General features: G+C 44.9%; 1 protein-coding gene across 2 annotated transcripts in view; it reads left to right on the top strand.

Annotated features, from left to right (window-relative positions):
* The window catches only part of CRAMP1 (cramped chromatin regulator homolog 1), a 101267-nt gene that overhangs the window by 36332 nt on the left and 51948 nt on the right, over positions 1-12987 (top strand). For both annotated transcript variants that reach the window (XM_073636680.1, XM_073636679.1), the window contains exons 5-8: positions 206-289; positions 2248-2296; positions 4174-4268; positions 8863-8986. In XM_073636680.1, the coding sequence (XP_073492781.1) occupies positions 206-289; positions 2248-2296; positions 4174-4268; positions 8863-8986 (352 nt within the window). The remainder of the gene's footprint in view (positions 1-205; positions 290-2247; positions 2297-4173; positions 4269-8862; positions 8987-12987) is intronic.

The following is a 12987-nucleotide window of genomic DNA, read 5'->3' as shown; positions in this document are numbered from 1 at the left end:
ATAATGTTGCTTTAGTTTAAAGAATGGATTTGAGCAAAAGACCCGATCCATGGTGATCGCATAAACTGTGTTCTTGTTCACTTTTCTGTATGACAGCAGCAGGATGTTTTTTTTTTTCTGTAATGTAAAATGCCTCTAATATTTATTTATATTTTTGTTACATATTTTTATAATAATTTTATTTATCTATTTTTATTTTTTGCAGTGTTTTCTTGTGGTCTTAAGAAGTCATCACAGGAGCTTTATGGCCTCATCTGTTATGGGGAGCTACGGAAAAAAATTGGCGGATGTAAGTTTTTTTTGTTTTTCTATGCTGTAGGGGCATTGCAAACATGGAAAACAATATGAAAACAAAATGTGATGCCAATTTATTTTAGTAGTAGGTAACTTAAAGCGGACCTTCAGTCATTTTTTCAACTTTCCATCTATTAAATCTTCTGCCCTTGTTGGTTTAACTTTAACTTAGTAAAACATTTTTTTTCTGCCAGTATACCTTATAGAGTATATACAGTGTATATGGTATACCTTCTACAGCCCGCTTTCTGTTTCTTGTTCTGGTCATTAGCCTAGGCTTATGACATCATGCACAGCTCTCTCTCACTCTTGTGGGAGTTTGCCAGAAAGGAAGGGTGGTTGAGTCATAAGAGGGACAATGAGAGCTGCCTATGTGTGTCTGTGTAAATCCAGGAAGTGAACAGGCAGCAGCTTCAACTGCTCATAGTTAAAATGGCAGCAGCCAGATTTAGTGGAGGGGGATTTCTGCAGCATATTTGGCAAGTACAGAATCACAGTATATATAAAATAATATGCAAAGTCTTTGAAGGGAAGCTTCAGAATGGCAAAGATGTTTTAATTACAAATTATGTGAGCAGACTGCATTTCCTCTAGTTACTAAATCCACAACAGTAAAATCAGTCAGTATATGCAGTAAAGCATGCTTGTTTTACTCACCGTGGTGCCTAAGGGGTAAATGCTCTGCATTGTATAAAAAGGCTCTTCTCTGATCCTTCCCTTCCAGTGTTCCCAATCCATCTTCTGATAAGACCAAGCCTTTCGAGGCACTCTGCACATGCTCACATGTTTGGTGTGTGTTGCTAGAGAGTTTTTTATTTGTGGGAGGAGACGTGATCGGCACAGGGCCGGCCAATCAGCATTGTCCAGACAGAGGGTCAGGGGTCTTGCAGCCTTATAGGACAGTCAGAGGAGAATGAAAACTCTTCCTACAAGCTTTAACCAGACACTGATAGAAGTTAAAAGACTGCTATATACTGCTGATGAGAAAAGGTATTTAGCAGTTTATATTTACTAAAATAATTGCTTTTCCATGTTCTGTGTACTGTGGGAGACCAGATACAGTGAATGCAGGCTCCTGGGTTTAGTAACACTTTAAAGGCCCAAGCTCATCTTCAAATAATAAATGCATATATGTTCGCAGGTTAAAAAAAATGTGCATTTATTTATTTTTTTTCCTGGAGCTTGCCTAGCATTGCACATAGGATCAGCAGATCACGGGTGTTGTGTCAGGCTCCTACAGAATCTCCAGTATTGCTGTCTGCCCATACATTCCAAACAGGTAGACAGTTACTGGAGAGCAGAAAAATCAATACATTTTGAGAGTGCTCAGTTCATTGAGAACTACAAGCTATGTGCTGCGGTGGAAGACTGTAGACATATTGATGTGAATGAATAACACGGCTGTGTGGGCGGAGCCACACATGGCCATGCTCTTTAAATTGTGAGATCTGGTGCAGGGAGAAGATCCTCTGCCCACTGTCACAGCGAGGGATTGGAGCGGCACAAGGCAGGTGCTTTTTTGTAACCTGTTATACCCTAAATACAGGTGTAACATGTTAGCAAAGGTCATCTTGTCCTTTTAAAAACTGTGATGGGTAGAGGTGACAGTGTGCACCCGTGTGTGTGGTCCTAGTTTGCAACCAATCGGGGGGCTTCCTGCTCATGTCATCTCTTGGACAGGCCTTGAGAGAGACACTTGTAGGCTAGACATGTTTGTTAGTATACAAACTTCTCCAGCATGCAGATGCTTCACTTGCTCTCCCACTCATTTTCTCTCTCTCTCATACACACTCTTACACTAGAAGTAACATGGCACACAGCAGAGGTTACATCAATTTTTATCAAGTGACGATGATAACTACAAGTATCATCGAAAAGCTTTGCTTTATATAGATGCCACGTGGTAGTCATGCCACAAGCGAGTCTATATTTCTAATGTTTGTTTCTTTGTAGGCATGGATGATAAGAACGCCGCCAAGCTGAATGAGCTGATCCAGTTAGGGTGGGTATAAAATGTTTCCTGGTACCTGATATCATATGACTGCCTCTGTTGTACCTCATGCCTTTCACAAATTCAACCCGTGGTGCTGCCACTGCCCTTGGGGTTTAATGGTTGTTTTTAAAGCCCATCTTAGCCAAAATGTAAAAATCCCCTGATTTTCCAGCAGTTCTTATCTGCTGATCCTGCCAGTATGTCTGTGTTGACCTCACGTCCTTTAGATCAGGGATCTCCAAACTTACTAAACAAACAGCCAGTTTACTGTCCTGCAAACCTTTAGGGGGCCGGACTGTGGCCAGTGGGAGTAGAAAATGTCCTGGTGTCAGTGGGATTGAACAATGCCCCATCTTAGGGGGAGAAATAGTGCCCCATTCTTGATGTCAGTGAGTGGAATAGTGTCCCATTGTTGGAGTCAGTGGGATTGAACAATGCCCCACCTTTGGTGTCGGTGGGAGGCATAGTGCCCCACCTTTGGTGTCGGTGGGAGGCATAGTGCCCCACCTTTGGTGTCGGTGGGAGGCATAGTGCCCCACCTTTGGTGTCGGTGGGAGGCATAGTGCCCCACCTTTGGTGTCGGTGGGAGGCATAGTGCCCCACCTTTGGTGTCGGTGGGAGGCATAGTGCCCCACCTTTGGTGTCGGAGGGAAGGCATAGTGCCCCACCTTTGGCGTCGGTGGGAGGCATAGTGCCCCATCGTTGGCGTCGGTGAGATGACAAGTGCCCCATCATTGGTGTCAGGAGGAATAGAGTGGCAGGAACTATGCCCCATTATTGATAAACAGTGGGGGGAGTAATACCAAAAGGGCCGTATAAAAGTATGCAAAGGGCTGCAGGTTGGAGATAACTGCTTTAGAGGATTGACAGCAATGCAAGGCTGTTGCTGAAATTCTAGTAGCATTGTAACCCTCTATCTCAAGCTTATTCCCTAAGAAATATAGGACTCTATAGGCATGGTGGGGCTTCCTCTATCGTTCAGGCAGTGCCACTGTGAAGAAAGTGCCTACAACATCTACCTCTGCAGAGCATGTACTGCTCGCCTGTTCTGTCGAGAGTGAGTTATGGACTAGCTGTCCCTTCAGGGGCTGTTGGACAGTTCAATCTAGAACGGGAGAAGGAAGTCACCCAATTATAGTATTTACCTGGCAAATTTTACCAAAACGCATGAATAAGAGTAATCCATTCCCTACACTGCCATATTTGTAGCTTTGATCTAAGTTATTTTTTTTATTTTTAGGCATGATTTTTTCTGTGACCAAACGTACAATAAGAATCAATGACAGACGCGTATGGCTAACGACAATTCACACATGTATTTTATTAAAGCTGAAACTTCATGTGCTGATTTTTGCCTCAATGTTCAGGAGTAAAACTATTTCAGAAGCCAAATATAAATGTTGCATCAGATTACACTTTCCTCAGCCTTGTGGTTAAAGTAAAAGAAGATTATTTTTGATTGGTTGCAGAAGGTCACAGTGTTCATGCACTGGTTGGCGCTGTATGTTGGAATTTTGTTCATTGGCCTCATAGTTATGCACTAGGTGCCTGTATTCTGTAGATCAACCTCTTCAGGTGTAAGTACTGCTAGTCGCCAGAACAGGCTGTCACTGATGGCTCCAATCCCCACTTTTGATCAGGAATCAATAAGCTCTGTTCCCAATAATGTAATCACAATGACTGCTATGAAATGAGGTTCGCATGCAAGCTGCCAAAGAGGTAAGTATACAAGCTCTTCTTTTGCAGGAACCTGCAGGGTTGCTTTAAATTACACATCTAAATTAGGCCTGAACATTTGAACCTAAGTGTAATTTTGTATCACATGAAATGTCCAGGAAAATACAATAAGGTTTAATAATAATTGTTTTTTAAATATCTTTTCACAGGGCAACTACTGTGCGGTACAAGGGAAGGAACTTGCGAATTAAGGCTCCGATGTGCCGAGCGTTGAAGAAACTTTGTGACCCTGAAGGAAAGACAGGTAACACTTATCAGTCTGTTCAAAGCCTTGATACAGAGAATGCAACTGTTAGTTGGGTAGGCTTATTGTTGATTGACATCGACATGACCGAAGCCTTCCTTTATTTTATTATATAGTTAAAAGTATTGGGATGCCTGACTTTACACGCACATGAACTTTAATGGCATCCCAGTCTTAGTCAGTAGGGTTCAATATAGAGTTGGCTCACCCTTTGCAGTTAAAACAACTTCAAGTCTTCTGGGAAGAATGTCCACAAGGTTTAGGAGTGTATCTATGGGAATGTTTGACCATTCTTCCAGAAGAGCATATGTGAGGTCAGGCACTGATGTTGGACAAGAAGGCCTGGCTCGCAGTCTGCGCTCTAATTCATCCCAAAGGTGTTCTATCGGGTTGAGGTCAGGACTCTGTGCAGGCCAGTCAAGTTCCTCCACCCCTACCTTGCTTTTTGCACTGGTCCAAATCATTTGGCGGAGGGGGGATTATGGTGTGGAGTTGTTTTTCAGGGGTTGGGTTTGGCCCCTTAGTTCCAGTGAAGGGGAAATCCTAAGGTGTCAGCATACCAAGACATTTTGGACAATTTCATGCTCCCAACTTTGTAGGAATAGTTTGGGGATGGCCCCTTCTTGTTCCAATATCACAAAGCAAGGTCCATAAAGACATGGATGAGGGAGTTTGCAGTGGAAGAACTTGACTGGCCTGCACAGAGTCTTGACCTCAACCTGTTAGAACACCTTTGGGATGAATTAGAGCGGAGACTGTGAGACAGGCCTTCTCATCCACATCAGTGCCTGATCTCACCAATGTGCTTCTGGAAGAATGGTCAAACATTCCCATAGACACACTCCTAAACCTTGTGGACAGCCTTAAAGGGGTTGTAAACCCTCATGGATTTTCACCTTATTGCATCCTATGCATTAAGGTTAAAATACTTCTGACACTGACTAACCCCCTAGCCCCCCAGCCCCCCATTTTACTCACCTGAGCCCGTTCGTTCCCTTGGCGGAGACGCACTCTTCCTCTCTGCCCGTTGTCTCAGCTATTGATTGGATAGATTGATAGCAGAGCAGCCATTGACTCCCGCTGCTGTCAATCCAGTCGAGTGACGCGGGCACCGTGGGGCGGGGCCGAGTCCTGCATTCTGTGTGAATGTACACAGATGCAGGATTCGGGAGCGCGCCCGCAAGGGTGTCCACCTTAGGAGAGCCTTCTCCAGAGTGGACACTTGATGCAGGGAGGAGCTATCAGCGCCACCGGGGGACCTCAGAAGTCGAGGATCGGGGCCACTCTGTGCAAAACAAACTGCACAGTGGAGGCAAGTATGACATGTTTGTTATTTTTTTTTTTTAAATAAAGAGGGTTTACAAGTGTAAAGGATATGTCAGTCTTCTCTATTGCCAGCAGCAGGCTAGAGATCCGGACTGCTGCTCTCACACAAAACACTACGGTCCGTTTCTCCAGCAGTCCGACGCACCACCTACACATTACTCCATTCAATGCTGGTCAGGGTGAACAATTGTTAATTGGAGCACAATGTTTTGGACTGTGTAGGCGACATGCCAGACCGCTGGAGGACCAGACCGCTGCATTGTATGTAAGATTTCTAGCATGCTGCCAGCACAGGGGATATAGCAAAGGCTGCAGCAACGAGAACATTGGGGGGGGGGGGGGGGGGCGACAGATATATCCTTAACATTTTAGGCAGCCTGAGCCTCCTTTCACACTTGTGCGACCTGAAAGTCGCGCGATTTTTGCCATGACTTTGATGTGATTTTTGCTGCGATTTTGACTGACTTGAAGCAATGCCTGTGTAATCTTGAGGTCTAAGGACCTCAAGTCGCATCAAAGTCTGACCAAAGTAGTGCAGTGACTACTTTGAAGTCGCTGCGATTTGAAGTCGCACAGATATGAATGGTACTCATTGGAAGTCATAGGATATGACTTGTCATGCGACTTTGCAGTTCTAAGTCGCAGGACAAGTCGCACATATGTGAAAGGGGCCTGAGGTTCAAGTCTTGCCTGTGCCTGGTATTATCTTTTATTATCCAGAAAGGTTTTTCTGTGCCCCTCTTTGATTTTGCTATACGGTACTTTCGTACTGGAGCCTGCCATGATGATTAAATTATACTCACTGCCATCCCCTTTCCAGTGAAAGTGCCCTTACAGGTCACTGAGGCAATCTCATTGGTCAGTGGAAAAGCAGTTGGTAGAACTTGAAATTGGGGAGCATCAAGCCCAGTATATTTTAAAGTGGATTACGGGTTAAATTTTAAAGTCCTTTAAAGTAGAACTTTAGTCAGAAAATTAAGTCCTGCTAGATCACTTCAGTCTGGCCCAGGTATAGCTATGTGAAACATTAAAAGTAAATGCCTATACTGTTTAAAATCCAGTAATATGCTGGGGGTTGATTTACTGAAGCTGGAAAGTGCAAAATCTGGTGCAGCTCTGCATAGAAACCAATTGGCTTCCGATTTTTGTTTTTTTGTCAAAGCTTAAGTGAACAAGCTGAAGTTAGAAGCTGATTGGCTACCATGTGCAGCTGCACCAGATTTTGCACTCTCCAGTTTTAGTAAATCAACCCCTCTGTCTTATGCCCCATACACACGATCTGATTATCGGACGAATGATCATCCGTTTTTTTATTGCATGCTGATCTCAGATCGAATCTGATGAGTTTACTAAAGTCACGAAAATTCCCGCACGACAGAAATAAAATTCGGAAGTGATGTCTTGTGTTGTAATGCATTTGTATTGCATTTTCGAAATGACAGCTGTACTGATTAAACGAAAACCGTACGATCTTGCAAATTTCCTACATGTCCCATAGAATACTATCGGATGAACTGTCCTGATCGGCTCTCGAAAGCTCTGTACTAACGATCCGATTATCGTACGATCGATTCGAAAGCGGAATTTTAGTACGATTTTCTGATCGTGTGTACGGGGCATTACTCTGCTCTGCTCATAGCTGTAAAGGCCGATCTGCTGACAGCTTTAAAGCAAAATTAAACCCTCATATCCTTTACAGCCAGGGAAGCTGCTTCTGTTCAACCTCTTGCCGACCAGCCGCCGCAGTTGTACTGCGGCAAGTTGGCTCAGCTGAGCGAATAGCCATAGGTGTAAGTTGGTTCATGCACTAGGTTCTGTGGGTGCGTGCGTCAATTGGTCAGCGGGGGGAGCCAATCAGCGGGTCCAGCGGACTCTATCCGCCGCCCGTGATAGGTTCCCGCAGAGACAGAACGGCGATGTGCCAAAGTAAACAAGGCAGATCTCCGTTCTGACTGGATGACACAGGATTTTGTCTTTCTGCTATGCAGGAAGACTGATCTGTGTGTCTTAGTTAGCCCATCCCCCCCACACAGTAAGAAACACACTGAGGGAACATAGTTAACCCTTTTATTGCCTCTGATGTTAACCCCTTTCCTGTCAGTGCATATTTTTAGCATCTTTTTAGCACAGATCGCTGTAATAATGTCACTGGTTCCCAAAAAAAAGTGTTAAAAATGTCAGCTAGGTGTCCGATCTGTCCGCTGCAATGTCGCAGTCCCACTAGAAATCACTGATCACCACCATTGCTAGTAAAAAAAATAAATAAAAATTGCATAAATCTATCCCCTCTTTTGTAGACACTATAACGTTTGCACAAACCAATCAATATACGCAAAAATAAGCAGCAGAATACATATTGGCCTAAATTTATGAAGAAATTTGATTTTTAAAAAAATTTTATTGGGTATGTTTTATAGCAGAAAATGAAAAATATAGTTAGTTTTTTTTTTTCAAAATGGTCTTTTTTTTGTTTATAGCGTTAAAAAAAAAAAAAATGCAGAAGTGATCATATACCACCAAAAAGCTCTGTATGTGGGGAAAAAAGGACATACATTTTATTTTGGTACAGTGTCGCACGACTGCGCATTTGTCAGTTAAAGTAACGTAGTGCCGTATCTCAAAAAATGGCCTGGTCATGAAGTGTGTAAATTTTTCCGGTCCTTAAGTGGTTAATCTGCAACTGCCATGGTGCTGCACATGTGATCAGTTATGACACCAGCCATTTGATGGTTGGACAGTTTGGTTGAGGACACAAGCAAATGTGACCGCAGTTCCCGCTTTCCAGGAATGTAACTGTTTTATGAAACCGTTAAATTGATGGGTTTAGCTTTATGATTTACTGCTGCTCAGGGGCTCTGGGCTTCAAAAAAATGGCAGCCTCCGGCAAGAAGAAACGTAATACTGGAGGCAATTTACAGCACACACTTGCTAAATAAAGTACAATAATTTGCATCAAGTTGTTATGAGTAAAGTTCTGCTTTAAAATAATTTGTTACTGCCCACACACTGATTTTTTGTTGGTTGTAAAAGTGGGAGACAAAAAATTGTGTAAAAAAGCTTTCTAAAGAAAATAGGATTTTCATGGAATGCGTAGAACGATGCAATGAGTTTTATGTGTCTCAGAGGTGGGTTGTGTGTGTTGTATGCTCCGTTAAGTGCATTTCATCCTACAGTTGGCTGCCTACATACGTATTGGGGTTTTGTTTTTTTTGTTTGTTTTTTTTTTTTGCTGACTTCAGCCATTGGATTGATATTGTAACTTTTCCAGGTCTGAGTGATGAAGAGGATCAGAAACCGGTGCGATTGCCTCTGAAGGTACCTGTAGAACTTCAGCCAAGGAGTAACCAGGCCTGGGCACGTGTACAGAGCCTGGCACAGAATCCACGCCTCAGGTATGAGAATAGATCGAAAATATTAATAGCTGTAACTACCACAATATATTACACCAAGAGGAACTATAATGTTGCTGGATAAATTGTACTTAAAGCCTTACTCTGGGCTCTAGACTTTCCCCTTTTGTAGCCTTTGCCAACAGTATGTTTTACTTACCTTTTTCTGATGTCTTCTGGCAGGTCACATGACCTGCAAGATCGCCTTCCTCCTTGGTCTTCTTCCAGTGGTGGGCGGTCCTGAGATAAGCGAGAGATAAGGCAAGGGAGATTGCGGGTAAGCTAGAGCGCTACGCTCGCACCCCATCTAGATCCCGAGCCGCTGATGAAATGCCTAGTGAGGAGGGGTGTACAGGCACACAGGATGCAGCCTACATAGTTACATAGTAGGTGAGGTTGAAAAAAGACACAAGTCCATCAAGTCCAACCTATGTGTGTGATTTTATGTCAGTAATACATTGTATATCCCTGCATGTTGTGGTCGTTCAGGTGCTTGGCTAATAGTTTTTTGAACCATCGCTGCTCCCTGCTGAAACCACCGCCTGTGGAAGGGAATTCCACATCCTTGCCACTCTTGCAGTAAAGAACCCTCTACGCAGTTTAAGGTTCAACCTCTTTTCTTCTAATTTTAATGAGTGGCCATGTGTCTTGTTAAACTCCCTTCTGCGGAAAAGTTTTATCCCTATTGTGGGGTCACCAGTATGGTATTTGTATATTGAATTCATATCCCCTCTCAAGCGTCTCTTCTCCAGAGAGAATAAGTTCAGTGCTCTCAAACTTTCCTCATAACTAAGATCCTTCAGTCCCTTTATTAGTTTTGTTGCCCTTCTCTGTACTTGCTCCGTTTCCAGCACATCCTTCCTGAGGACTGGTGCCCAGAACTAAACCGCATACTCCATGTGCGGCCGGACCAGAGTCTTGTAGAGTGGGAGAATTATCAGATTATACCTGGAGTTAATCCCCTTTTTAATGCATGCCAATATTCTGTTTGCTTTGTTAGCAGCAGCTTGGCATGCCATTGCTGAGCCTGTCATCTGCTAGGACCCCCTGGTCCTTTTCCATCCTTGATTCCCCAGAGGGTCTCCCCCCAGTGAGTAGATTGCATTCATATTTTTGCTGCCCAAGTGCATTGTTTTACATTTTTCCACATTAAACCTCATTTGCCATGTAGTTGCCCACCCCATTAATTTGTTCAGTTCTACTTGCAAGGTTTCCAAACCCTGCAGAGAAGTTATTGCCCTGCTTAGCTTTGTATCGTCTGCAAATACAGGGATTGAACTGTTTACCCCATCCTCCAGGTTGTTTATGAACAAATTAAATAGGATTGGTCCCAGCACAGAACCCTGGGGGACCTCACTTTCCACCCCTGACCATTCTGAGTACTCCCCATTTTCACTACCCTCTAAACTCGCCCTTGTAGCCAGTTTTCAATCCATGTACTCATCCTCCAGTCCATGCAAACAGACCTTACTTTGTACAGTAAACATCGATGGGGAACTGTGTCGAATGCTTTTGCAAAATCCAGATACACCCAGAGCTTGCATAATATTGATGTTAGACTAACTGGTCTGCAACTCCCAGGGATCTATTTTGGCCCTATTTTAAATATTGGTGCTACATTGGCTTTTCTCCAATCAGCTGGTACCATTCCAGTCAGTAGACTGTCAGTAAAAATTAGGAACAATGGTGTGGCAATTACTTGACTGAGTTCCCTAAGGACCCTCGGGTGCAAGCCATCAGGTCCCGGTGACTTATTAATGTTGTAACGAGCCCCTGCTCGGTCGGTACCACTCTCCCGACACTCCTCTGTGGCTATAGAATCAGATTGCAGATCGCAACGTCTGATGGTTCGGTCGTCTGATGCTCCGGGATTCGAACTACAGCTATATGCCGTTCTAATCCAGTTGTGATAGCTCAGAACAAACGCCAGGCAGGCTGTATGTACGTTCAAACAGGAATCTCCTTTATTGAAAGGAATACAGGCTCTTTTATACAGTAAAAGAGGAGGTGCATACCTCCTGCTCATATTACTCTGAACATACACCTGTGACCAGAAATCTAATTAACATGGGCTAATTAACTAATCCCTTTAGACAGCCTAGATGACTCAGTCATGACCTTTAGGCCAGACTGGCCGTCTTGTAGCTCAGAAAACACAATCAACATTATCACAAATCAACACAGAACTCTTCTTCACGCAATAGCAGAGTTAATTAACACAAACAACAATGGGGATCTAATGACTCTTAGATCCCATACTAGACTTATTTACAATAAACACATTCTAGCAGGCAACAGACAGACAGACAGGTGGCTGGAATTGACATCAGCATCTCCTAACGGTATTTGTCCCAGCATTATGAATCGGCCACTATTTCTAATATGGCAAATCCAGGGTCCCCAGAGTCTGTGTCTCTTGGGGGGATATAGACCTGAATCCAAAGTAACACCACCTCAAGGGTCCTCAGGCATACAGCTCACAAAGAGCACCGTTCCCCCAAATGCCAGGGCCCACGATCGATCGGCAAGAGGCTAGCATTCAGTCCCCTCCAAAAGTATTTCTCCCCTTTCGGCAGGAGACTAACACAGGAGGAGACCCCAGACAGGTTGACTCCAAAGTTAGTCCATAGTTCCAGTCCCCCAATGCTGATATCCACACAGTACCCCAAATAAATTGTCCCAAACAGAGCATTACTTACCCAGCCAACCTGTGCCTCTCTCAGAGAACACGCCCGCCGCTGGGGAGAGGCCTGAACTGGCCCTTCTCCCTGGAGTCTTTTCAGCCGATGGAGAGAAGACAGGGTGACTGGGCTCACTCCGTCATGCCTTTGGGGATCTGGGCCAACCGCCCAGCATCCCTGGGATATACAACTGGAAACTGAAGTCCCATCCACTACCACAGGAACTCCCTCTTCTGTTAGTTGAGGGCAGAGGCCAGCAGCACTCTGCCCGGTTGCCAGCCCTTCTGCTGGGGACACCACATCCTCCGCTCTGGCTAACCATTGGGGCAGGAGGCTGGCTTCCTCCACTCCCAAACTGTGTAACTGCCATTGGGGAGGTGAGCCGGCTGCTTCCTTTTCCATTCCCTCATTTGGATGTTGGGACGATATGTCTGTGGTACTGTCTCCCAGGTGCACGGATCTTTGCTGGGGAGGAAAGACCACTTCCTCCACCCTGGCCAACTGTTGGGGAGGGACGACAAACACCTCCTCTCCCTTTTCCCCCTGTATCCTGATCTGCTGCTGGGAAGTGACCACCTCCTTCTCACCCTGAGCCTCCGGAACCGCCGCAGGTGTAGGGCAGAGATCTTGGACCCTCTGTCCGGTTGCCAGCGCTTCAGCTGGGGAAGTTCCTTGTAACTCCACAGATACTTCTGTTGGCGCTGGGCAGAGCACAGTGAAGTTTGGCCCTAATAACAGCTGTTCTTCTGCTGGAGGCTCACCAGGTTGTTCTTCCTCAGCAGAAAAGTCTATCAAATCCCCTGTCTCTGCAACTGGTGTCTGGGGATAAAGGTTCACCACCTCCTCTCCATGGAACCCAGAAGATGCTATCAGTGCTGGGCAGAGGTTAGCAGAGCTCTGCCCTGTTGTCAGCACTTCAGCTTTGGGGATAGCAATCTCCAGATTTTCCACTGCTGATTCTCTGGCATTCTGCTGGACAGGCACATTCCTCCATCCAAGATCATCCAGTGCAGAAACAGGTTCATCAAGGTCAGTCAGCACTTGCTCCATCCGCCATAAGACCTCCATAGCTGTGGGGGCAGGTTGGCAAAGCACACTGTTACTCTGCCACATTGTCGACTCTTCAGCCAGGATTTTAGAGTTGTCAACTGGTATTTCCTGATAGTCCCAGGCAAAGGGAGCCCCACCCTGCTGCTCAGCAGAGTCTAGCAGCTGTCTGTAGGCCATCTCAAGCTCCCATTCCTGAACGGCCAGAAACTCCAAATCTTCCTGTGCCCAGTGCACTTCCGAGACATTCAGTCTTCGCTCTCTGTGCTCCATTAT

This window comes from Aquarana catesbeiana, linkage group LG06 (assembly GCF_042186555.1).
Source record: "Aquarana catesbeiana isolate 2022-GZ linkage group LG06, ASM4218655v1, whole genome shotgun sequence".
NCBI classification, from domain to species: domain Eukaryota; kingdom Metazoa; phylum Chordata; class Amphibia; order Anura; family Ranidae; genus Aquarana; species Aquarana catesbeiana.
The sequence above is the reverse complement of the archived record's forward strand: the minus strand, read 5'-3'. Positions and strand labels throughout refer to the sequence as shown.